The following is a 27,777-nucleotide window of genomic DNA, read 5'->3' as shown; positions in this document are numbered from 1 at the left end:
GAGGGGAGACAATGAGGGCAGAAAATGCTCAAAGTGGAATGCTTTTTGTCTGTCTAGGATGATGATGATGATGATGACAGTGAGTGTTGGAGGATCCAAGCAGTTTATGAGCCACTTTAAGCTGTTTCTTAATGTGCTCCACTTCGATGCCACTCCCCAGTAAAATAGCCTATTAAAGCTGATCATGAAGGCATGTCTGGCATGAAAATGGTCTCTTTTTGTGGTATTTGCCTGTGAGGGAGTTTTCCACCTTAATTAAAATGACAGCAAGGATTTATCCTGTGCATATGCAAATAAACAAATTTAGATAAAAATGCAGTGTCTTTATGCCTATTTTGTTGCATCTGCATGAAACAGACCTGAGTTACTAAAGGTTGGATTTCTTACTGTGGCCTTTGTTCTTCCAGCAGTCCAGAGGTACTTGAGGACAAAACAGAACTGATAATTATTAAGGACTGAGCCTCCTTGTGGGGAGTAATTCTAACTTAGAAAGCAGACAGATGCCTTGGCATTAACAGAAAGCAGTTTTAGAGAATAGTAGCAAAATTAGCCATTTTATTTTAAATTATTCAAGACTTGTTGGCATGCAGATAGGCCCACTGACAATGACTAGTACAAAGGTGTAGTGAGATCATCAAAAAGATGATAGATTGACATGCTGTTTGCCAGTGGTGCTTTATTAAGCCAAACAGCTGGGGAAAAATGCTGGTACAGCCCCCTCTGAGGAAGACAAACAGGAATAAGGTCACTCATTTGGCATCTGATCACATATGAAAGCAGACAAACAGTTATCACGTGTATACGTTAGGTCAAAAACTATCACATAAGGTGTACACAGCCATCAAAAATGAACCTGAATCATATTCTTAGACCATATAATTTTTAGAGAACCTAAGCAAAATCAACTCTCTTATCCTCTATTGAAGTTCTGTACAATACATCACACTTTCAAGGGATATGATTTATTCAAAACAGACTTTGGCCTCTCAGCACTAGGCATTGGAATGTAATAGTAATGTCAGGAATAAGACATTCTTCGGAAAAAGCAAGTTGAAAATGACAAAATTTTGAAGTTATTTAAGTCCAAAACTACTAGCAGCAGTAAATTTGATCTTTCTACAGAATAACTACAGCCATATCTAGAAGTCACTTCACTATTATATCTAATGGCTGCCATGATCCTCCAGTCAAATGCTAACATATCACAATCTATTCCAATATTTTACTATCACAGATGCTCAGGAGCAGTAAATTCTCATTCTGCACAGTCATGAGTGAATCTCAGGGTGATGATCAATCTAATATGGCCTTAGGCCTTGTCATAACAGTGTCACAGTATCCAACCAACACACAAGCTACTCTATATGAGTAATAAATGCAAACACCACCTCAATTTCTTCAATTACACACACCACCTCTGGCAGGGCAGTAGAAACATTCATACCACATTACAACGGCGTTTCGGAGACATTGTGAATAAGCAGTGATTCACACCAACTGCATTCATTACGCAACGTGATTAAAGTGGCGGACACCTCAGGCGTCAGGGGGCCTAATGATCCCACTCTGCCTTTTGTTATTCACATCAGCTGAGGGCATGCCACTAAGCAGCAGCCCTGGGTGTCTGCTTGTGCCGAATGAGACTTCATTAATAACAAGCCATTCACAGACTTCTCGTTCATACTGAGCAATGGTAAATGAAAGCAACTGAGCACCCCCCCCCCCCTTCTCGAATGCCCGGGTCTCTCCCTGACGCAGATGGGTCTACTCACTCTCCTGCATGATGATGTTGATGTCCACTTGTGTGTGTGCGTGTGTGACAAGCTGACATATGTTACAGGGCATTCATCGCTGGCTGTTAAATTGCCCTCTTCAGATACTCTATTCAGCCCCATCAGCACACTCTCCCTTTAGAGACAGACAATATACATATTTGCATAATGTTCTAATGCAGTAAAACCAATGACAGTCCTGATTGTGGGATGGGACGGGGATGAGGTCACAAAAAAAAAAAAAAATCAACCAGTTACACTATTTGTGCATAGTAGCTTTGCAGCTTTCCTTAAAACTAATTAATGCATACATTAGTGAGGTGAAGCATCACAACGAATCTGCATCAACCATCTTTACAATAACTGTGTTTTAAAATGGTCAACTAACTAACTATGGGATTGGAAGTAATAACTAATTAGTATTGTTACCTTAAAAATGTGTATCATACTATTATACAAAACAATTGCAATAATAAACAATACTTTCATGTACAGCTAATCTGTACTACCTATCCTGTCAAAGGCTTTACTACAAGTAATATATATATATATATATATATATATATATATATATGTATACACACACCAACATAAGTTCTTATGGACTGAAGTACACATAGTACTACAATATGCATTTTCATGCCCATTCAATCTTCCGGAGCTGGGCATACCCCCAGTGCTCCTTCTACCCATCAGATGGATTTTGGATCACCCCTGCTGCTGACCATGCACTAAATTATTCAGTTTAAAATAAGTCCACATTAAAAATGCATTGACTTGCAAGAATAAGACACTGTAGAACAAACTACAGTGCTAAACATGTAGGAAGGAGATCAATGCATTAGTTTGGTCATTGGGATTTCTAATTTTGGTCAAGTGGTTTCAGGTAACAGTATCATTTACAGTATATAATTGCTTTAGTCAAATATACAGTAAATTACAAAGCAATGACTAGGGCAACAGGCCATACAGTTCTTTACAATGGTTCATTGAATGCAGGTAGTTGTACAAATGGCACATAAATTATGTCAATGGAGATGCAAAAGAGAGTAGATACAACCACATCTAAAACGTGAGCCAGTAAATGTGCACAGCAGCACAGCAACAGTCAGAATATGTTTCACTATAGAAAACTAGACTGTCACACACCATAAAATGACTAAAGTTTGGCCTAGAAATGTTAAGATATAAAAAGCTGTGTTACAGTCTAACAAGCCACATTCTTCCAACACACACAGACACAGTTGTCACCAATGAGCACCAATGCCTGCACCAAAGCTATGTCACCAAAAAATAAAGCAAAACACACCTATTCTCAACCTTTTGTGCTCTTATCTGACTTACAGGGAGGGCTCAGACTTAAAATAATCTCTAAAGCAGACCAATAAAAACCTTTCTCCATAATGATGCCACAGTAGGTTTGTATTTGATATAATTTCTGGTGCCTGCCAATTTGGCCTTTGCAGAGGAGAGAATTAGAAATCCAGCAGAACCCAAAAACATGAACATAATATTTTTGATACAAAGAGGTCAAACATCAATTATACTGAAACGTTTGAATATTGCCCTAGTGATGAAGCTCATAAGGATGAACTGCAAAGTATACTATCTGCTGTGCAAACCAAGATGACAAAGACAACTGATTTCATGCCATCAGAGAAGCTAAAATCCCAGTAAACATACACCATATAAAATAACATGTCCCTGCATGTGGTGAAATGCCTGCAGGCAGTGTCCAACATGCTTGTAATGGTGGTTCTTTAGCAGCAATACTTCTGCTGACACATTCAATATGCTCAAAATCACAAATGCATCATTTCCTCCAAATTATGCTACACATATCAATGTGTTTTCTACAGTGGGGAAGCCAAACAATTATATATCAAATAAAGTTAATAACAATCAACATGAATCAGCAAGTATGATCCATGATGAAAAAGCTCGACAGAGATACTGTTCAAACCATCTCTGAAGGTTGCTGACAGGACTAGACTCTGACTTTGCTGACTCTGGACCTTCAAACCTGCAGGGGGTGAGCAAAGGAGCACTCAGCAGCTTATTAAGCTAGGTTTAATGGCCTTGACCCTGGCCCAAAACCCTGCAGTAGAGTCCTGGAGGAGGAAAGGTCAAAGATTGTATAATATTAGAGAGCAAGAGTAACCCTCGGGGTGTGGGATATTTGGCAGGACTTCATCATTGTACTGACCGTAAAACTGATGAAATTTTGTTAACCAAAAGATTCTATAAACACCACATGCTGTGACCTTGACACACAACTAATTACAGTTCTATTTGTTTTTGATGGCTTTTGCTTTTATAAGGCACAAAGAAGTGGAGCGCGAAAAGGGGGAACCAATGGTTCTTGCCCCATTCTACTTCACAACTTGAGGTTATACAGCACGCAATTTAGACATGACACCCAGGTAGAACAATAATTGTTATTTTAGATGAGAACATTTGAATGTATTCCACTTAGCCTATATTAGTCACTGAATCTGACATTCAAGAAATGTGGGAACGTTTACATTTTAATAATGGCAAACAGCTAATTTGTGCTTCATTGATTTATTGACTCCTGTACATTGAATCAAATAAGCCCATAAAGAAGGGTTTGGTCTATATAATATCACATTTAATCTATAATATAAATTGTCATCATAAAGAATTAGGATTCCTAGAGTAGCAGAACACATACATCGTGCCCTTTGCGATCATCTATTCCCTAGCTGACTCTCTGCTTCCATCAATATTTCGGTCTTTTCTTCTCAATCACTTGCTTCCCTCTCTTACTGCTGTTGTATTCTCCCTCACTCTGCAATCAGTCCCCACCATTTCCTTCTCTCCTCTTCAAAAGCGTTACGGACGGATGGAATGAAGGGTACAAGCAAAGCAATAAGGCCTGTTGTGAAACAGCCCTGGGACCAATGGGGGTTTTAAGGAGGCAGAACACGTAGCCACAGCTGGTCAATTTAGGAAAGAACAGCACAAGCACACACACAGATACACATAAAACAGTTACTTTTTGCCTCTCGTCAGCTCTTTTTCTTCAGCTTCAAATGGATCCACATCAGGGAATCTTGGCTGAGATAATGGCATTGGTGGTGGTGTGAAGTAGACCTGACTGTAAGGACAAATGGTGATATTGTAGAGATACTTTATATACAATACGATTTTGAGGGCAAAGTTCAGCAACCAGTTACTGTTACTGAAATATCACCAGGAGAAAGAAAAACGCTTAGAACTCAGTAAAGTAGTAAGTTATAATGTAATGAAGCTCATTAAGTCAAAAGAGAAAATATTATTCAGTATGAGAGAGAAAGTCACCGGGGTCCAAATATGTACCTCATCCAAGCATTTAAACAAGGCCTTAAGTCAAAAAAGTAAACAGCAGGTGAACCTATTGCTACATTTTCTATTACATCTTGACAAGAATTTAGGTCAAGGTATTAGTGTAAGATGTGTAACTGATAGTATTTTATGCTGAATATTTATTGTGTAAATGGAATTTCAACTATTAGTGTTACAATCAACTGCAGAAACTGAAAAATCTGATGGGTTAGAAATGTATTGCTGAAGTTTAGGGGATTATTGTAACAAAAATAGATGTAATGTAGGAAAGATAGGCAGACTCAGGAACAATAATTACCTATGACAGAAAGCTAAACCTTTTTCACTTGGAAAGAGATTTTTTTTTTTATTTGCTACCCACAAGTATCTCTGCTTCAAGGTACACGCACAATAGGTGTCAGAATAATTCTAATAATGATAAAACATCATTGTCATGATAATCTGACCTTGCAACTCCCCGCAAACATATAGTATGCTCGGCGTAGCAGAGACTGGGGCGTGACGATAAATTCTCACATCTTTGCACTTCAATGTCACCTTTCGAGAGCACTTGCAGTTGCTTTTCCAAGGTGCCCCGGTAACCTCAACCAAGCAAAACACTAGAGCACAATTTCTGCATTGTTCATGTGCAATATCACAGTGAAAAAATGTGCTTCCAACACGTACAGTAGCCTGAATTTACAAGGTTATACTCCCGTTTGGCAGGTGTTAAAACAAGCATTCATGGCACAACACAAGTCGACAGGGGCCCAATTATCTTGGTCACAACAATCAGCATGTGTGAAAAGACATCAAAGTACACCTGCGGCATATCTTTTTATATCAAAGTATGCAGATTCATGACAATCAAATTTTCCCTTCTACAAATCTCAGTCCTTCATGTATTAATTTACCTCTATTCTACTCGCTCCTCTCTATGCCTCTTGTTCTGGATGTCTGCAGAAAAGCTTTTGCTAATGCTGAATATTGTAATAATGAGTCAATAAACAGGTTCATTACCTACACAGCATTTCCAATTAGGCATGAGGACACATCATGGGGGTGGAAAGAGAAAAATACTTGAGAGACAACTCTAATAGTTTTCACTGTCTTCCCTTTACAATTTTTTTACTTGTCCACTCTTTAGCCTGTTTTTCTTGCCCTTTATTACCATCCTCTCTAAACTCCTGTTTCTACTGACAACAGGCTATGTTTAGAGAGTACAGGCAAAACCTTGACTTGATTATCTGTAATGAAAACACTACTCTCTCTCTGCTCTTGTCCCTACTCATATACTGTAGCGTGCTTGCTCGCTCTCAAATTCAAATGCATTTACTCTGTTCTGAACCATTGTATTCATCTCGTCTATGCTCAAAAATACCTCTGGAGATACAGGACAGATAATACTGAACAAGACAGTGGAAGAGGGGAGGAGAGAGGGAGAGCAGAGGCTTGGAACGAGACTGAAACATTAAGCAACATGTCTTGCAGCAGGTAAATGGACAGCTAGAGCCAAAATATGGGATCCATACTAAAAGTTCTGTTTCCATTTATATGAGCTACTCTAAATGTAAAAATTTCCTTCTAGTTGACTGGTAAATTAAAAAGAAATAAAGTAAGCGCTACCAATCTAGTATCCAGCTAGATTACAAAAAACATTAATCACTGACAACACTCTTCACCAAATCCTCCAGGGAATGGGATCTACAAGGAGGAAAGCTGGAGTGGCTACCTCTGAGCCAGCCTATGACAGCAGAGCTGTGAAGTTGTGTGATCACCCGGAAACCCTTGTTCTGACACCAAAGCAGGTGATTGATGATGTAACAATGCGTTTCCACCTACTCCCCAAAGATTTCACACACTTTTGTTTTTCAATCCCACCACTGCTCCCATTCACCTACGGAGTCCTTATTTTTCTTTAGAAATGTTTACATGTTCTTTGTAATTTGATAAAAACAAAAAAAAATAAAATAAAAGACTGTTATATTAAGTTGCTAATATTGACTATCAACAACTATATACTCAGCTAAGTGCAAAAAGCAAAATAACTACATTTACCAGCCTTTTGCTAAAGAAAGCATTTGAGGAAGAAACTATTTGATCAACAGTTTTACAACAGACTTTTGTTTATGCAATTCAGCAGCAAGTGGGCAAGGTAACTTATAACATGCTGGAGTGGAGTGCCTAAAAATATAAAAGCTTTAGCTTGATATTTTCCACTGGAAGACATCTGGTTGCTAACTTGAGTCTTGAGAATAACTTGGATGTCAGCCCCAAATAACCCAGTATCAATAACACTAAGAAATTCTGGTATTGGTACATAAAAATCTGAAAGGAGTGCACATTAAGTGAAACAATGAAGAACATCTGTATCAATATGAAAGTCTATAGTGAGTATTGTACAGTCAAAGAAAGCTGTGTTGCTTCTTCAGTGTTGTTAATCTCACAGTGTGTGTCCACAACACAACCACAGTGGATTCTGTAATTTCAAGGTTACACAAGATACATCCTTTCCATTTATCTATGGCTAACACAATATAAACTTATTTTTGGCAAAAGAAAGTAAATTCAACAAAATACACCCCAGAGCTCAATATAATTCACAGAAAGATAACAGATAGATAATAGATAACAGCACAGATAATAATAATTTTTCTACAAGCTACGAGATGTAAGTAATTTCTGAATGTTCTCAGAGTGAAACATGAATGGATGTACCATATCATTCAATGGGCATGACTCTGCAGAGCAGCAGTAAAGTTTCCAAAGCAGGTGAGCTTTTGTTTATTGCATGGTACTTCAGTGCCCCCTGCTGACTGAGAATATCTCACCTTTCATAGTATCCAACCTGCTGCTAGGTTGGATACTATGTTGGATAAGTCCAACAATCTACCTGTATTTGATAACCTGGGGAATTTACTCAGCATCTTTGTGATCTTTGAAATACACACACTGCATTGATCTACAGCAGATACACCAAAACTCTGAGTACTCCAAGTAATCTTAGCCATACAGCCCAACTACAATCTGCTTTACACTAGTCGCTATTTTGTTTAGTTTAGTCTGTTTTAATATTCACTGTCTCAAAGGATCTGGGCAAACATGCACAATCCCACATGTACTATGGCCGAGTTGCCCTTAAGAAAGGCAAGTATCCAGGAACTCCTACAATGCAACTCCTTAGCTGCAAAATAACATGGGTTTACTAATGAGAACAAAAAATAGTCCCAATAAACAAGCTGTGGCAAGCTTATATTTTAGTATGCAAAAGCTCTTTAAAAAGTAATGAAAATGTTGAAGAATTGGTATTGAACTGAAAATTAACTGGGAACCTAAAAGGCTTCATAAAAAGCGAATCACAAACTAAAGCACAGTTTTAACCTTAAACCAGCTAAAAATCAACATCCTCAGCTCCAAAAGGTAGCAACTATTTTAAAATGTTAATGAATGTATCATGGAATGTAATACCTGTACCAAACATACTTGTGTTATCCAACCCTAAAAAAAAAAAAGATAGTGTCTTTAGGAAAATGAATTATTTATATTTACTCATATTTAGGCTGATAAATCTTGTAAATTTACTGTACAAACCGTAGCGTAATAAGACACAGGGGATGGTACCATGAAAATGTTATATACAATAGGTCCAGGAAGACCAGTGTACAGAACTGAAAATGTTCCTGTATCCCCACCACCTTCCACTTCTCTCCATTGTCCTGACCTCTCTCCAAGGCTAGTGACGTTGCACACAATTACCTTCAATTACCCTGACTTCCACTTCACCAATTACATCCATTATTGATTCCAGACCCCCAGGCTACAAGCATTATCTATACCAAACCATAGCTCACAGAAGAGATAGCAGAACAGGACCGAAGAATAAGAGCTTGCTTCATTAACACTATCCAGCTTTTCACTCAATCTACATCACACCAGCAGCTACCTAAACTGTTCTCCACTGCAGTGCCCTTAAGGAATAATCACAAATCATCCATCCATCCATCCATTATCTATACCCGCTTATTCCTTAACCAGGGTCACAGGGATCTGCTGGAGCCTGTCCCAGCTCTCTTTGGGTGAAAGGCAGGGGTTCACCCTGGACAGGTCACCAGTCCATCACAGGGCCACATAGAGACAAACAACCTCACACACTCACACTCACTCCTATGGGCAATTTAGAGTCACCAATCAACCTGACATACATGTTTTTGGACTGTGGGAGGAACCAGAGTACCTGGAGAAAACCCACGCAATCGCACATGCAAACTCCACACAGAACCCACGACCTTCTTGCTATGAGGCAACAGTGCTAACCACTCAGCCACCATGCTGCCCCTAATCACAAATCAGTACCTGGCTATTACTCCACCAAAATGATCTGCAGACCAGAATGTAAGCTAGTTATCAATACATTTAACACTTACATGATTACCACAGGAAGATAGCCAAATATAAATGATACAAGAACTCCTACTTTTTACTGCACTTATTTATAAACCTGCTATTTCACACTCCCAGTTAGATGCTAACTGTATTTTATTGGTTGGTTTATTGTGTGTCATAATCATAATTTGTCCACCAAGTTGCATTTAAAGACACTGCAGCATCCTGTCTGCGGCTGTTGAAAGAGAAGACAGAAAGACAAGGGTGGCAGAGTGTGGAACAGAGGTCGGCTACACAGTCGGAAGCTGTAAAATGTGGAGTCACTTTCTGCAGCTCTCCTGCCAGATTTTGAATATGATACTTTATGGCATTTAGAGAGACACAAACATAAGCTGCTGTCACCACACACTAATGTAAAACATCCATCATCGTGAATACATGCCAGGGCACCTGTGGAGAGCCCTATCAATGACGCCTCACTGCCATCTCCCGTTACGACAAACCTGAGAAGCTGCACTCAAGTGTGATTTGTAATGCAACGCTGCCATCTTGAGGGATGTTAAAATTATGGGTGCTCGGTCGGTTAAGTCTTACTGGTGCATTAAAAACGATTATAAAGTTCATTGAGTAAGAGAACTCAAAATAACACTTAGTTTAAAAAGCCATCAGAAATCATCAGAAACTTACCTTACTGTCCTTTCACTCATCTTTTCCATGGGACATGGAAGATCAGCAGGTTGTACACGACATCATGTATGTCCTTCATATCTGTATGGAGTACAAACTGTTTGATTTCACAGCATCTGAAAAGTCCTGTTATTAAATTTACAGTATTATCTGTCATCAGTATATATCACAAATATTGCCTAATTCAGTCTGGGGAAATTTAATAATTTACCAGAGGCAGAAAATTTTTAAAGTAAATTTATATAGGAAAGTCTCAATTCTTAGTTTGAAAGGAATAACTGGACAGTTAAAGATGCTGCAAAACTTTCATATTAGTTATTTGACCTTCTCTGCATATTGTTCGAAATTGTGCGACTTAAAGTACAGATTGAACCCCTCAAACACATGTGGCTGGGAGTGTACTAAATGTTTGTATTTTATATATATTTTTTACAGGAATTCAAACGGTGCACGCCAACATATCACAGCTATTCCACTGACCTGTGTGACAAACCAACCCGCTCATGGAGAAAACATCCTGGTTTACCTGAACGACACAGGTGTTGCAAATTGCAATGATGTCTACGCTGACCTGGGAAAACTAGTTTTAGACTAGCGTCGCTGTTTTTCTTAGCAGTGACGTTTTCTCAAGTTCACACGCTTTTATTTACAAGATATAATCAGCCCAAAGTACCTTTGTTGTTGGGTTTGTTTGTTATCCAGCAAACAAACAACTTTAGGTCACGGCGGGGCACAGTGTTTGCAGCAGCGTCATCCCTGAGTGTAGAGAGGGGGGCGTGGCTTCTCAGGTCTCATGTGGTGTTCAGCGAGTGTCGGAAATAATAGTTACAATGTACGGTGCATGATTACATTGTTCTGGATTTAATACAAAAATAATATACATATATATATATAGATATACAGATATATATCTATATATCTGTATATCTATATATAGATATATATATAGTCGCTGATCTCTGAAAGAGGTCATGCATGGTACTCAAGTGACTAATTGTTCAAATGAATTATGGAAGATTTGTAGTTATACTTCATCTTTTATGTTTGTATTAAAGATTTGTTTAAGTCCATTTGATAGTTTTGCGCACAGAAATGAGTTATACAAATAAACGCGCCCTTTATTTGTGGTTCAGAGCCAATTTCTCAATAAAATATTTAATCTATTTTATGTGCATTGTACTGGTTTGGCAGGGAACTACAAATCCTTTTGACTGAGCATACCTGCTTTCTTAATATTACCCTATGAGGAACGTAAAGTAGTCAACTTTGAACTGTACTGTTGCACTAAAAGATTTACAAGACATGAAAAAATCAGCTGTGCCCTATAGATCAGACTATATGTATATATATGTATGTATGTGATCAAATCGGTGGTGGCTGTGGTAGCTAGAAACGCAGGAGGGGCAGTGAAGGCGTCACTAGTGCAGATCAGTGTTGTGTGCTCTGTCTGTCTCTCCTCTGTCCTCCATTACCGCCCGGCTCCATCCTGCTGTACGGCGCAGGCCCGAAGTAGCGCAGCCGCTCTGAGGTTAGTGCCCTACCGCGCAATCTCCATCTATTTCAGCCCCGGCGCAGCCGCATCATCAAACCCGGCAGCGTTGGGGTGAAAGATGCCGATTGTTTAGATGTTGGCTGGAGCACGATTGTGATTCACGTCTGTGTTTTTTGGGGGGATCGTGTTGTAGGCGCGTATCGACAACAAGCCCAGATTAAGGAGAATCGCTGTGAATGAGACGCAGGCCGCTCGGCCTGTCCTAGCGTCTGTTTTGTTTCATATTGCGCGCGTTTTATGCGATCTGCGGTGATATTAAGGGTTCACCTTGTTCTGAAAACTGGAAATATTCATGTCCAGGAAGCAACACAACAGCAGTTTCTTTCTCGATCAGATGTATTATTTATTCAGATGAGCCAAACTACACCGCCAAATGTTAGCTAGCTGGCTAATTAACGCTAGCCAAATGTAACTGGGACACTGCTAGCTTAGCTCGGTTTGGCAGCCGCCAACCGACTGACATTACAGCACGGTAACATTTGGGTAATACAGTTTTCACCACAGGCAGTCGTGCCTCCTTAGTGAGTGCTGTGGAAGACGAGTCTTATTGCAGACTAACGTCGCCGATCAAGACTGTACATCACTGTTATTGTTGAATCGCGCATCCTCCCATTGATTCTGTCCTGAGCCACAGTACAGGTAGTTAGTCTGTAGGCAGGTCAGGACACATGGGATACACCACACTATCCACTCTTGTTTGTGCTAGGTAACAAACAATGTGGTCGTGTCCTCTCTCCCCTATAAAGCCAGTGTGTGTTGATATGTTCAAATAAATATTCCATAAACCAGCTGCCCATTATGAACCAAGTGAGCACATTGTCCCAATTAAACTGGCTCAGTGGGTCATTTCATCCAAAGAGGGTGTCCACATTTACCATATAGCAATTAAGTCATGGATTTCAAAGTCAATAGATGTATGTGTTTTATTCTGTGTGATTTTCACCCCTGTGTCAGTATGTAGCCTAATGGCCACACAGCTCTAATTCTTCTATAAATAACATCAGTTTCTCACTGATTTTCTATCAGAAATTTCATTCAGTTGAATTTGGAACTGATGTATATGGCTAAGCAATTATCTGTGAATTCACTGAATCCATATTTCAAATTCATCTCTTGTATGTTATTAAATATAAAACTCTATATTAATACACTATAAATCCCCCTAGAGACACAGTAGCAATAGTGCAATTGCTGTAGTAAAAGCATACATATCTATATTGTATATCTTTACACTATTGAGGTACTCCAGATTTTTTTCCTTAAGGAGACTGATGACTTTTGTGGACTATACCATCAACTGCTGGGAAAATAAACAAAGGTGTTGACGTCATGATCACAGTTCTGTCTTTAGTTTGTGGATATTAATGGTCAAAAAATTCAACAAATTTCCTTTTTAAGGAATTTTTTTTTGTGATTACCATGGCATAATTATCCTTTCATCCTGCAGTATAAATAATACTAGAATCTGAAGTCAGCGGGTAGTACATTTGTACCACGTGTATGTGCAATCAAATGCATGCTGTATATCAGCTGAGCTGTATTTCCTCTTTCTCTCCTCAGTCACTGTACTGTCGGTCTAGCTGTGTAGCCGTGTAGGTGGCCAACAATGGAAGAACACGCCGTTCACCAGGCAGAACACATGACCACCATTGAGGCCAGTGCCGTCAGTCAACAGATCCAGCAGGTGCACTTATAAGCAGAATAACTGAACTGTGGAAACCAGGAAGGATGAAAAGAAAGTTATCCTCCTTAGCACAAGTTCAGTTATTCATAAGATGCTTTTACTAACCACACAGGGCATTATGACTGAACCAGAAACCCTAACATCAGATATGACTACTGTTACAGTTTAAGTAGAAACTTAACTTTTATCTGATTGATTACTATATATAGGTACATGTGGCCACATACACTGAAACATCCATGATGAGTGCTGAGGAAGATTCAACATCCTCACCTGACGATGATCCTTATGACGACACAGATATACTCAACTCGGCTGGCACAGATGAGGTCACCGCCCATCTGGCTGCTGCAGGTGATTCTACACTTCACCCAGTAGAGAGAAACTGAGCATTTGGTCGTGCCCCCTGCTGACTGACTGAGAATATCTCACCTTTCATATATATAGCATATCCTACCTGCTGCTAGGAAGTCCAACAATCTACATGTATTTGATAAACCTGGGGAATTTACTCCGCATCTTTGTGATCTTTGAAATACACACACTGTATGGTCGTTAGCAGAAGTGGGATTGTTTTTAGAGACAACACCCAAAAATATATAGGGAGCTTTACCAATCCATATTTTTTGGTATGTTGAGATTATCTTTAATTTTTTATATTTATCTCAATTTCTATTCTACTTCTAGCTACATTTATTCCCACAGACCTTTTGGGATAACAAAGGTCATTTGAACATAACAAACCATATCATACCTGAGTAATGCCTGTAATGTTTTTAATTGAACAACAGGTGGTGCCAGTGCACTGTTTAGGGAGGCCGAGAACACTAGCATGGTGCCTCCTATTGAGCACCTGGCAACACTTTTTATCTTTTCCCTTTTAAATTAGCAAGACAAAAGATTATGTGAGCTGAAGCTGCAAGCACTCCAAATCAAAAGGAAGAACAACAACCATATAGGCCATATTTTTAAGAACGTGTAAAATGGTATTTAATAATAATTTTAAAAAAAACTAGTCATACAGAACCTACAGTATGACGCTTGTTATGAAAACTGGGGTCATAAAGCTTGTTCTTTCTTCCTCTCTCAGGGCCAGTAGGCATGGCAGCTGCTGCTGCCGTGGCAACTGGTAAGAAAAGAAAAAGACCTCATATCTTTGAATCCAACCCCTCAATCCGCAAGAGGCAGCAGACCCGACTGCTCAGGTGAGCACCAAAGCAACTTCTCCAAAAATCCCTTTCTTAAATATTGTCCTTGGTGCACTTTGTTGGTTTTATTCTGATTGCGAGCATAAATGCTGGTGCTTACAGGAAATTGAGAGCCACACTGGATGAGTACACTACCAGAGTGGGCCAACAGGCTATAGTGCTGTGTATCTCTCCTTCCAAACCCAACGCAGTCTTCAAGGTGTTTGGTGCTGCCCCTCTGGAGAATGTGGTGCGTGTTACAGTTGTTGCAGGTTGAACAAGTGATTATTTCCAAGTGGATTCAGTTCATTTTCTTCTGTTTTGACCAATAAATATCAAACATGTTCATCTCTAACCTTAAACTCTGTGCCACAATTATTTTTATATTCTCCAGGTGAGGAAGTATAAGACCATGATGTTGGAGGATCTGGAGAACGCTCTGGCTGAACATGCTCCTGCTGGTGGAGAGTTGGCCTCAGAGCTGCCCCCACTCACTATTGATGGCATCCCCGTGTCTGTGGACAAAATGACACAGGTCAGGCTCAGTTTATCTTTTAAACAGCTTATCTTTTATTTTTTAAACCTGTAAAGCAAATTGTACATCCAGGATCCAGTTGCATCTTACTAAAAAATAACATTCATAATTCTCCTCCAGTGTTTGAGGCGCAAAATATTGGCTTTGCCAGCAGAGGGCACCTGTTGGCAACCAATCAGTCACAGATTGTGTTTTATGTCTGTTAGCTGTATGTATAAAGTCCAAATATTCTATTCTAAGTCCATTGTGTCTGTTGATGAGTTCGATTCATGCATATTTGATCAATAATGATAAAATACCTACATTCATTTTACGGTAAAAGCAACATCAGCATCGTAATTAAGGCGTACAGTATGTCTCATACTGAATATGTACTGTATATCTGAAAACAAGCTATATGTTCTCCCTTTGCTTAACAATCTGTGTGCTGGTGAGAGGAAATGCAGAGTTGGCTGCTCTTGAAGGCCTTACTCCACACAACATTAGCACCATAGGCAGCCTGAGTCCTCTCTTCACCCAAGGGAACCCAGCTTGTTTACTCTCCCATCCCAGTGCTGCTGACGCATTCTCAGGATCATCATCAGAGTAACCAGTATGACAGCAGCCCTCAGAGACAGAACTCAACCCTTGGAGTAGGGTAGCCAATCCCAGGGCAAGATGAGTCCTCAGAGTGCAGCTGTTAGTTGGTGCTTGTTTTTCTGGATGTTGTAGGATGAGATTATTGTGAGTAACCTGTTGCCTCACTCAGCTTGGGCAAGCTTGGTGGAAAGGTGTGGGGGTGGGTGTTTTTACAGGTATGTGTGAGCTATGTGTTGAAGATAGAATGTTTTCCAGGCCCTCTGGGAAGGTTGATGAACCTTGGAAATGGCAGGAGGGAAAATGAGACTTTAGCAATTAAAGGGTGGTAATTCAAACTGAAGTCTTCTGATCCTTTTTAGAAAGGCCTTGCTGTCTTCTGTGCAGACATCTGTAGAAGGTTTTGTGCAATGTAAGAAATCATATAATTAACTGAGGGCATACAGGCAGAGGATCTGGCCAGTCTGATATATGCAGCATCTGTAGCAGGTGATCCTGTGTCTATCCTGAGCCCATAATTACCCCCCTCCCCCAGCCTTGTTAGGGCCAGGGACCCAGCAATATAGCCACCATCCTAAATCCTGATTGGACCATTGCTTGGAGGATTAGGACTTGGGGTGGAGTGGTGGGTACAAGGACAACATGCCACTTAACTCACTAGTCACTGTAATTAGGCCATCTGCCTTTACACACATATATCCACATTTATCCACTAGTAACAGGTGGAAATGCAGAAATATTTTTGCTACTAATTCTTTTTTTCCTCAGCTAATCCACGTTGTCCAGCAATGGCTGAAGTGCATTTATTGCAGTCACTAGATGCAGCCTTTGTTTTTCACAAGCCGGTGTAATAAAGCAACGCCCATCCATTTACTATCAAGATCCATTTTGCCATATCTCTTTATGTGATGCACTGGGAATCTGTATATTGATGGTTTGTGATTGTGAGATAGAAAAGGGGGTCTAAAAGGGAGGAGGGAGAGATTTATTTCTCCCAGAACCAAATTTAGCCCATGATGTCAAGGCAGGCAGACGCTGCAGTGCCTCACTGTGCAATATAATCCCTTGGTGATGCTTGCATATTACCAGGACACTGAGGACACTGGCACTAAACCCCAACCCAGCATGCCTCTTCTTGATGTGTTCTGTGATGCTTAGTGGGTTATGCATGCCACTCACTGGTTTCCCTGAAGTATGTATGCTGGAGCAACAGCGACCATCTTCCACCATTCTCTCCATCTTTCAGGTTTTTGCAGACAATGCAAATTTTAGGCAGCCTCCCATGCAACACTGCAGACAAAAGGAAAGAAAATGGGTTAGGTGTATGGTCAGTTCTCTTTACATTCAAATATAGTGGTGAAGCCCTCATTGATAGTCAATGCATAATAACAAAATTGTAAGTTGAGTCTCTGCATAAGTCCATAAAGTAGCACAAGTCATGAGCGATCAAAGTTAATCTAATGCTTCTGTTTGACATTGATTTTCTTTTTAACAAAATTGACCCACTTGTCCTTATTGATACTAGCCTGAGTATACTGGAGCCTTGGCTGTGACAGTTTGCTGAACTGTGTTGGATCACCCCTGATGTTCCCATGGTGTCTGTCTAATCCATCAGACTGGAGCCACAGCCATAGATTGGTCTGTTAATAAACATGAGCACATTGTTCTCCTTTTAGAAAGTCTGTTTCTATTTGCAGACCCTGATCACCTCAGCGCCCGGCAGCAGGTACCCGATCAATACGCGCCTCCTGCTGCCTGCTCAAGGGCGTGTGTGCGTATGTGGGAGAGACAATGCAGCTCTCCACTTTAGTGTTTTTGTATCTCATCTCAACTTCCGTGCGTCTGCTATTTGCTTCAGGCTCAACTGCGAGCGTTCATCCCAGAGATGCTGAAGTACTCAACAGGCCGAGGGAAGCCTGGCTGGGGTAAGGAGAGCTGCAAGCCAGTGTGGTGGCCTGAGGACATTCCTTGGGCCAATGTTCGCAGTGATGTCCGCACAGAGGAGCAGAAACAGAGGGTGAGGGGGGAAAAAAATTATAATTAATATCATAATTTGTTTATCCTTGCAAGAAAATTCTTTATTTCACATGCCACCTTCTTTAGACAGTGCTGATTTTTCTTAAGCCTGAATTTCTACACTATATACACCAGGCAAAATAGTAAATAAGTATTTTCCAAGATGTGCCATGTCTGTCTTTGTAAATTAGTACCCAACCTAGCATTAAACTACACAGATTCCTGATTTTTGTAGTCATGGAAATGTCCTGTAAGTTAGCAGCTGGGGCCTCCACGGATCACACTTATTTTTCCAGCACAAACCACAGATGCTCAATTGGACTGAGATCTGGGGAATTTGTAGATGCCAAGACAACATCTTGAACTCTTATCATGTTCTGCACACCTTTCATAACAAATTTAGCAGTGTTGCAGGGAGCATTACCTGCTGAAAGAGGCCACTGACCTCAGTGGATAATCTTTAATGGTCTTAACATTATTTTTACTTCCCCAGGTGTCTTGGACGCAAGCATTGCGAACCATTGTGAAGAACTGCTACAAGCAGCATGGCCGTGAGGATCTGTTATATGCTTTTGAAGACCAGCAGGTAGTTACAGCACCCACCACCCAGCACCACTTGACCGCAGCACAGAGCATCGCTCACCTTGTACCCTCACAGACTGTAGTACAGACCATCAACAACCCTGATGGAACAGTCTCGCTCATTCAGGTACATTCTTTTGCTGCCTTCAAAATCTTATTTAGTTTTTCTAAAGTTTGCTACACTGGGTTCACGTTCTGCATTTTGTGACTGGATCTCTCTCAGGTTGGCACAGGGCACACAGTTGCCACTCTGGCAGATGCCTCCGAGCTGCCCGGTGTGACGGTGGCACAGGTTAACTACTCCACTGTGGCTGATGGAGAGGTAACACCAACATGCAGCAAAATTTGTGAATTTCCTTATGTGTACTTTATGAGAGTTGTCATTCACCACCACAAAATCCAAACCAATAAGTTTTCCATTCTTACTCTTAATTACTGCTGATGATCAGTTACCTTCCTCATGAAGCTTTTTTTTTTCTTTTTTTTTTTTTTCTCTTTCTTCAGGTGGACCAGAACTGGGCAACCCTCCAGAGCGGGGAAATGACAATCCAAACCACTCAAGCATCTGAGGCCACGCAGGCAGTAGCATCACTGGCTGAAGCTGCTGTCGCTGCCAGTCAGGAGATTCAGCCCGGAGCCACCGTCACAATGGCTCTAAACAGGTGATAAGAATTGAATGTAATACTTTGCAATTTTGGGAGAGAACCTGGCTTTTAAAGTAATTTTTATTATAACCTCACATAGTACCACAGGTGGCTCTTGATGCTGCCTTTCCAGAAGAGACATTATGAGAAAAAGAATTTGAAAAATCAATAATTAGACCAAAAAAAAAAACACCATTACTACTTTGTCATATCCATTAGTTTACCTGTCTTTATATCCAGATATGTATTTTGTTCTCATTTAAAAAAAAAAAAAAAAAAAAAAAAAACCTACCTCTACCTCTCATGAATTTTAATGAGAACATCAGCACAAGCCTATCACAGCAGAAGTGTCATTACCTTTTTAACAGAAAATATACATATATTGTAGGATATAACTCCTACTCCCACAACCATCATGGGTGTTCAGTTACTTATAGCAGAGCTAAGGAGCACGGCACAAAGTTAGTGGATTTCGTAATTGCACAGGCACATCTGACAAGTGAACAAGAACAGGACAACTGTCAGGCAGGTCACTGGGGTCCCCTGGAGATGAGTCTGCTACCTCTGATCCTGGTTCAGCATCTAATTAATTAGGTTGAAGCTTTTATAGCAGCAGCCTGCTGAGTGCACAGCCATTAAATTGGTTGCTATCCATGTGCTAACAGCTCATTGTAATTTTGCCTAATAAAAAAAAGACACTAGGTGATAAATACATTATTGCTAAATAATGTAACAAAGTCAGTAAAGGTTTGAAATACAATAAGCCATTAGCATTAGCGTCAATTTGTGCTCTGCACTTCAGTAACAGGCTGTCTACAGATTCTAGAAAACATGATTTACTTTCATAACAACTGCAGCAACTCCTAAAATAAAGTATGTAATGGCTATGTCACTGGTGTAGTGTTTTCCTAGGGGGAAGTCAGCCACATGGAATTATATATAGTATTCAGGTGGGATTCAGATGGGATCTATAACAGCATCTTAAACCTTATCCCATGGAGGGTGTCTGCAGGTTCAGATTACAAAAGGGTTGAAAATCTTTTCAGGAAATTAGTAACATTACTTGCTTTAGTCTTTAGGCTTAAATAAAAACCTCTAGACCTTTAGCCAGTCATAGCCATTTTCTGATCTATAGTTTTTATGTTCATCATCCTTCCAGCTGTCTTGCAAAGGTCTTTAACTTAAATTAGTCAGCCAGCCTGAGATGTTAGTTGCATTTTAAATGCAGGACTGACAAGGCAATAATTTCATAGGTGTATGGGTATGTCCCACTGGGGCTTGTTACCTGCACCCACCTGAGTCTCCTTCCTTTCCCCTCCCTCCCCTCTTGCTGTTTACCTGTACTGAGCTACTCTGGGCTCTCTGCTCCACAGGCTCTGGAACATCTTGTCTCTGTTTTCCAGCTCCAGAGGGGGAATAGTGCCTCTTTCTCACACCATCTTTTCTGCTGTGTTGACACTGTGACCAAAAATGACACCATTTAGCTTGACAAAATTAATTTACTCTGCATCTGTTGAATTAAGCTGTCTTTTAAAACAGGCAGTATGTAGCAAGATTATTTACTGCCAGAAAGAAAAACTACAAAATCCATGCCCAGTTTGTAAAAATTCAGTAGTAGCCACAAGGGCTTGATGAGAAGTACTTGATTCTGATGTTGCATCACATACAGCCATGAGAATGTATCATTACTATCTGCTGTCTACTCTGTCAGCTCCTCCTCCTTCATATGTCTGTCTGTACTTCTATCTCAGATGTGATTATCAGCAAAGCTGTGAACAGTTCCATTAGTTCATAACAGCAAGGGTGTGGTAATAGGCTCGGGGTAATACCACTGGATGGATCTGGTTAATAAAACTGCTTTGTTAGACCGGTAGCACCTGGCCTTTAGGAAGATGTGACAGATTCTCCATAAGTCCAGACTAGAAAAGCCTCTTACAGCTCATACACTCCTACCTCTTCACCCCACATCTCTCTAACAACACCTGTCTTTGTGCACAGAATGTGTGTGTTAGGCTTTGAACTAAAGGTAGTATCGAAAAAACTTACATATACATCCATTTATCTTGTGTGTAATTAAAAACTGGGTGCACAGGACCATTGTATATGTATCTGACATATGTGTCTGTGTGTGTTGCAGTGAGGCAGCAGCCCATGCTGTAGCGACGCTGGCAGAGGCCACTCTACAAGGCGGAGGTCAGATTGTCTTGGCAGAGACAGCAGCTGCTGTTGGGGCACTAGCTGGGGTTCAGGATGCCACAGGTACATATTTCTATATAGTGTTATCATCAACATGACAAAAGGTGACAGCAACCTCCAAAACATACCCCAATACCCCAGTTTACTGAGCTGACAGCTTCTGTTTCTCAACTATGTATTTGGGTCATTATTACACACACAGACAGTGCCATTCTAACAGGTTGGGCCTCCAGCAGCGAGGAATTACTCTCATGACCATAAGATTTCATTATACTAAAATGGGATTCTTGTGCATCTGTTTGGAGACCCTTCACGTTTCCTTTTCTTGATAAGTTGGACTAGTAACCTGAATATCTTGGTCTTAATTTGCACATTTATCCATATTTTTATTGGCTGTGTGAGCAAATTAATGCAAAAATTTCAAAATGATAAAAATGACAGATGAATAGAATCCAATTTGTGCCATCCTATTTTTATGCTGTTGTATGTTACTTAAACATTTCCCAGGCAAAGACATTTCTAATTAGCCTCACTAAATGTAATCTTCCCTCCAGCTACTATGAACTATGGTGAGGCCTCTGAGCTCCTACACTACCACTAATCTATTCTGTGCTGAGATGACAGATGGTTGTTGTGTGTGTATCTTGTAGCAGTACTCCCTTCTTTTAATGACACCTTAGCTGCATGAACCTATTGTTAACCTCCATGCTTATATACTGAATGTACTGCTGAGGTAATGTGTGTGACGGCCTCACATCCTTGTTGAATAACACAAACAGTTATTTTTAACATATGTTCACTCAGTATCTTCAGGGTGAAATGTAGTTTTTTTCTAACCTGTCCTGGTGTTTCCAGTGGCTCCTGACTTTCAGTATGTTGGCACACTATTACATAGGCCAAATGAAACCTAATAAATAATTGCAGCAATTCAGTTGTTCAAGTTGTATATTTGGTTCAAGCACACCTGTAATATTTTTTTTCCTTGTTTTAATTTTGGGAACTATGATTTGTTGCATTACTTTACCAATCAATCATTGGTTTTAGCAGATAATTGCTTTGACTCATGGTAATTTATAATAAATGCAATGATGCAACGAATTAATTATAACATCCAAATTCTTAATGCTAACAAATACAAATATCAAACAGGAAGTAACCAACAAAAAGTTTAGCTGCACTCAAATCTGTCGTGTGTTTCTTCTAATCAGTGCTGTCCTACAATGGGATAAATACACACACACTTAACGTACACTTGTCCAGGGGCATGAGCAGGTCCCTCAGGGGCCCTACTAAAGAGCTTTGATGCACTCCATTATCAGTCCATGGTCTAATCACTGGACCAGCTGTCAGCACACACAACATGGCACCTTTGCTTATCTTTATAAATGCCTGTCCTCACAAATACACATATATTAAAAAAAAAAAAAACTGTGTCAAATGCAAAAATATGTAGTGAGTCACTCAATATTTTTACACTAAGGTAAATTCAGGTTATTTAAAATCCACAGCCTTTGTTGTTTGACATTTGTTTCCTAAATATAAGAAGTCATTTGGCTGCAATAGCTCACTTAAACAACTAATGGAGCTGCCAAAGCCAGTCCTTCTCCTGACTATTGACCTTAGCTAATCACTGTAGTGCTACACAGGAGTGGAGAGCACCATTTGAAGTGCGCTGGCCCAGACACCAGTGATTGGCTTGTGTAGCGACCCTTCACTGCCACAGGCATGCGGACACACACACACACACACACACACACACTCGCACTAATACATACAAATGGCCACAGCAAGCGTGGCCCTCAGTGCCTTAGTAACCACGTTTGAGTGGCCGAGTGAGACACTTCACTCAGTATCGTGCTGTACATCACTGTGCCAGGCCCATGCCCTGTTCCCTAATCTCTCTCCCATAATCACTCTCAGCACAATTTAACCCTGACACAAATCGCTGGCGAGTGGGCTTAGCAAGAACCCACATTACTAACAATTACCAACTTGATACAACAAAAGGGACCTAATTTGATTTTGGGGAAAATTAAGGTGACTAATAATGTTTTGTTTTTTTTTTTTTATTCTTCAAATTTTTTTAAATATTGTAGGGATTGAGATATATTTGTATCATCTGAGGCATGATCTGATTCATGTATATCTGGTGCATTTATCTTAGCTCACAATAGTAGGACCAGGCATGAGCTACTGCCATCCTCTACACTGACCTTCTTGCCTTCCTGTGACACTGTGACAGCTTGCTGGGCGGGGCAGAGGCACACGTGACTGCAGCAATAATCCCTAGAGGCGCACACACACACACACAGCTGGGTATGGGGGTAGCTGAGGACGTTCAATCGGACCATTGTTCAGAAATGCCATCTCTGTAACATGCCTGCCTCCTGTCTCAGACAACTACCTGGACTTGACTGCTTCCCAAACAACGTGTCAGGCAGAAACTCTCTCTCAATAAAACTTTTTTGACCGAACAGGCAGTATTTCCTAAGCATCACAATTTCAACTGACTGTTTTCATTATCAATGATTAGACAGAAGAACAAGAAATCGTTATAAATGAATTTTCTGTCTCTAGCTAGTGATAAATGAAATGGGAAGTGATAGGGGTGATTATATTTGTTCGTCATCGGTAATGGTACCTTTGCTTTATGTCTAAATCCAAAATGTCCCGCTTCCTTTCTGCAGGTCTGGTCCAGATCCCAGTCAGCATGTACCAGACTGTAGTGACCAGCCTCGCCCAGGGCAACCGGCCTGTCCAGGTTGCCATGGCACCTGTCGCCACACGCATAGATAACACTGTCACGCTGGATGGGCAAGCAGTGGAGGTCGTGACCCTAGAGCAGTGACACTTAGGACCCTGGAAGAAGTAGAAGGCACTGAATGATCATCTTTGAGATTTGTTTATCCTACTGTTTTCAAAGACATCATGCTGTGTACAATGTCAAATCTATTTTTAAATGTACATCTGCAGAAGTAAAAGTGAGTTATCAATGCATTGTGTTTACTATGTAAAAATATTGCTTTTTTTTTTTTTTTGGTGTAATTTTTTTCCCCATTATGCTTTTTTTTTTTTTTTTTTAGTTCTGTAATGTTGAGTTTGTAGTATTTATTTCTTGACAATTAACCTTTACCTATAACAAAGAAGAACCAAAAAGCCCAGGAGGAAAGCCACCACTGTGTGTTGACTACCACTCCTTTATTGATGTTTTCTGTTTTTAGGACACATTACAAGTCAGTGCCATCGTCAGAAATCGCTCTTCTCTGTGTTCTTGGTCCCCAATCACAATTCTAAATTTCGCTCTTCCCACCTTAACTTACCTAAAACTCTCCGTATACAGAACAGAATCTGAGCTGCAGATGCACCTGGACATTTTTCTTATATCAGATGATAAAATATTATGTTGAAATACAGTCTTGTCATGTGCTTTTTCTTGTGCTGTTTTACTGTAGTCCATGCACATGCCAAGATTTGTCAAGACTCAGGATAATAAACAAGGTGTTTTTTTTACTGCTGGATTGCTGAGCAGCCATTTTGTCTACCAAATCTACCATTTATTTACAGTATATGGATTTACAACGCATGTTATTTTTAACATGAACTTCTTTGTATGTCATTTAGGGCTTGGCGGTCTGCATCACTTTGTACATCACAGGAAGTCAGTCCTAACCGGACATGGATTATTTGTGATGCAAGAATCAAAAATAGATTTCTTCAAATTTCACAATTAAAAAAAAAAAAAAAGCTTGGCAAGAATGCAACTGCAACAGCTGGTTCAACTCTCACCAAACCTGTGTATTTAAAAAAAAATGAAGTTCAATAAAATGGCTGCTGTTCACCTTTCATGCTGGTTCTGTCTGGGTAAACTCAACTCAAAAGGTTTAATCATCAAAATAAATGAGTTTTTCTTTATGTTAACCCTGAGTTTAATGACATTTTTCTCACAGGCTGGCAGAAACCAAATCAAAACAACAGCAATAAATATTAGGCTTAATTTTGACAGAATCCAAAAAACAGGACTACAGCTCAATTGAGAACAGTTATGACATTTACACATAAACTCTGGAGCCAGTCCCAAAATCCCCCAGAGAGAACTGGAAAAAGACACGTTCTTTCTTTTTTAAAAATTTGAATCACTATATCAGTACAAATATTAAGGATTAGGTGTGCTGCATATTAATTCTATCTATCCGATGAAAGCAGCCTGACACAGCAGAGCGGAAAACAAAAAATAATATATTAGTATAAAGAAAAGAAAAAAAACCCAATCAGCTCCCAATTACATGGACATGTAAAGTATCCAGTAGATAATGTAGTTTGTCATCTAAGCTGGTTAACAGCAGGGTTCCAATTACACTGTGTTTCCCTAGGGGGTCAGGGATTTGGGGAACAACTGGACCAAATATTCATTGAAGAAAATAGAATAGATGTAAACCATCTGTTTTTAGAGCACATCAGTACATTTTCATACAAACCTATAGAGAACTGCCCTAATACACATTTTCACACATGCTCTGTGCAAAGACTGTTTTATCCAGTTCATTACACACAATACAACAACACAGCACCAGCACTTTAGAAAAACACATCTGGCAACATGACAGTCAGATATGTTATATGCATTAGGAGCATTTAGCAGCTCCACCACACTGGATGTAATACGACTGCCCACGCATAACTAAGATTAGGCAAAAACAGAAATGTCATGTTTTAACCCTCGTACAAAACACAGAATGAGCAACACAGTCCTTACCTGTAAGCAGACAGCAGACACCCAGCTGGTCTGTGTACAGGTGTCAGCTCCTGAGCTGCTCTTTTGAAATGAAGCCTTCAGGTTTATTTCTTCCAAAAAAGAAGGAGAGGCAACCAAGACTTCAGCAGGTGTGACCGGTGCCCGCAGCAACACCTAAATCAATGTTACCTGGATTATCCGGATTTCAGTGTTGGTAGAATCTGTTCTGCAAGTACAGTCAGCTTTGTCCTTCTTCGGAAACCAAGGGTTAGCAAGTTAGTTGCTTGAGTTTGCGTCTTTTTTTCGACAATGTTTTAAAAAAACAGACTTGTGTCCTAACTTTACTTCCTCTGTTTGACAACTCTTACTGCTGCAGGCAAAGAAGTTAGTTATTCACAGCGCCCCCTGCGGCCTGGAGGAGAAGTGTAGTACAGAAAAGCGGTACTACAGAGGGCGGGTCAAATTTTTCGTTTCTATTTTTTCACTCACACCCTATGCAGTTTTTGCTTTATGATCAAAATTGATATAACAATTTTTGGAGTGTCTTTTTTATTGCGAACCCTTGACACAACTACCACTTGTACTTTAGCTACACATTCAAAATGCTACAGACACTGTAAAACATGGCAGACCACATCATTTAATATTATAATACAATTGTAAAGGATTTATGATGATCCAATATTTTAATATAATTCATAAATCTAATTTATTGATTGTGTTGACAAATATCAGTGGGATCAAAGTTGATAAAAACCATGAAATGGCTTGTTCAATCAGATTTTACGATTCACATTGGAGACACTTATATGGCATTTGCAAACAAATTAACATTTTTACACCTTGTCCATTAATGCAAAGGAAACATACACATGCAGCTTTATATTTGACTTTTTTACCCTTTTAGCAATGCTCTATTTCTCTGAATTTTGTAATATTATAGTTGCCACAAAACCCTAATAACCTCCACACTCTCCTCTAAAGCTCCCCCACCTTCCCTGCCGTGACAGACAGGGCCATGATTACATCATAAGCTGCCCGAACCTCCTCTGCTTTAAAGCCTGGGATTTGCTAGCAGGGCCCTTCTGTTGCACAGCAGAACAGAGAGAGAGAAGTGTTGCGGCCTTAATCTGTCAGGCATCAGTGTATATCCTGCTCTTCCTCCAGATTAAAGCTGAACCAGGTTGCATTCACACAGATGAAAAGATCCCATTTTTCTATTCATTTTGTGTTTTATATTCTCGTGTCATTTTTAGACTGCTGAACTGCCTGCTGTGTGTCTGTGTAGGAAGAAGAAAACTAATGTGTGAGTCAGTCTAGGTGTGTGTCACACATGTGCAACAAGCTGTCAGTGCAGATTAAGAAGGCCTTATTAGGATGCTTTCTTGGAAAAAAGCCTACACCTCATGGTACCTAAGCCTCTCCTTCCTCTATCTCCGCACCATCCATCCACTCAGCTTCACTTACACAAAGTGCATTCAAACGTTTCACCTGTATCATTACAACTGAACCCATTTGAGTTATGAAATGGTATCGGTTCACATCAGAATAGAGCTCGTCTCAAAGTGAAGCTGCCAATTCCAAACAATTTATCTACTTGAAAAAGTTGTAAATGCTGGCCCTTCAAATAAATCTGGGATTTTATTTTGTATTTTGGCCAAATATTCAACTAATATTGCAATTAATGTAACTTTATAAACTCTCGCTGCACCAAAAATTACCTTCATCAAGCTTGTTTTATCATTAACGTCAATTACACCAAAGGTTTTCTAACATATTCTTTAAGACTATCAGTATATAAGCATTACTTCACCTGCACTGGCACACATCTGGGCCTCACACCCATGTTTTTACAAGAAAAGAGCCAGTACTACATTATGTGTGACACTGCTACAAGTTACATC

General features: G+C 39.9%; 1 protein-coding gene and 2 long non-coding RNA genes across 5 annotated transcripts in view; 1 reads left to right on the top strand and 2 right to left on the bottom strand.

Moving 5' to 3' along the window:
- LOC113142091 (uncharacterized) overlaps window positions 1-10,935 on the bottom strand; it is a 66,633-nt gene extending 55,698 nt beyond the window's left edge. Inside the window, exons 1-2 of one of the 2 annotated variants that reach the window (XR_003296911.2) lie at window positions 10,843-10,935; window positions 10,170-10,250 (exon numbers count right to left, since the gene is read on the bottom strand). This is a non-coding gene — a long non-coding RNA (uncharacterized LOC113142091). The other variant, XR_004463028.1, reaches the window with a different exon arrangement.
- A 660-nt stretch (window positions 10,936-11,595) lies between these two features.
- On the top strand, window positions 11,596-24,550 carry nrf1 (nuclear respiratory factor 1). Its single transcript, XM_026327085.1, has 12 exons — window positions 11,596-11,697; window positions 13,282-13,405; window positions 13,615-13,759; window positions 14,496-14,610; window positions 14,716-14,842; window positions 14,987-15,127; window positions 17,562-17,720; window positions 18,213-18,428; window positions 18,525-18,623; window positions 18,806-18,963; window positions 21,083-21,204; window positions 23,829-24,550. The coding sequence occupies exons 2-12, from the start codon at window positions 13,328-13,330 to the stop codon at window positions 23,987-23,989; spliced, it is 1,521 nt and encodes a 506-aa protein (XP_026182870.1). The 5' UTR covers window positions 11,596-11,697; window positions 13,282-13,327; the 3' UTR covers window positions 23,990-24,550.
- On the bottom strand, window positions 14,165-26,235 carry LOC113142200 (uncharacterized). 2 transcript variants are annotated; one of them, XR_004463029.1, is made up of 6 exons: window positions 26,063-26,235; window positions 25,895-25,983; window positions 23,783-24,000; window positions 20,284-20,403; window positions 16,883-18,955; window positions 14,165-15,107 (listed from the first exon to the last, which is right to left on the bottom strand). It is a non-coding gene; the product is annotated as an uncharacterized LOC113142200 (long non-coding RNA). The 2 variants fall into 2 exon arrangements; XR_003296921.2 differs by having other exon boundaries at window positions 25,895-26,235.
- Window positions 26,236-27,777: the final 1,542 nt, after the last annotated feature.

Source organism: Mastacembelus armatus, chromosome 23 (genome assembly GCF_900324485.2).
Source record: "Mastacembelus armatus chromosome 23, fMasArm1.2, whole genome shotgun sequence".
Classification (NCBI taxonomy): domain Eukaryota; kingdom Metazoa; phylum Chordata; class Actinopteri; order Synbranchiformes; family Mastacembelidae; genus Mastacembelus; species Mastacembelus armatus.
This window is presented reverse-complemented; position numbering and strand designations above follow the sequence as displayed.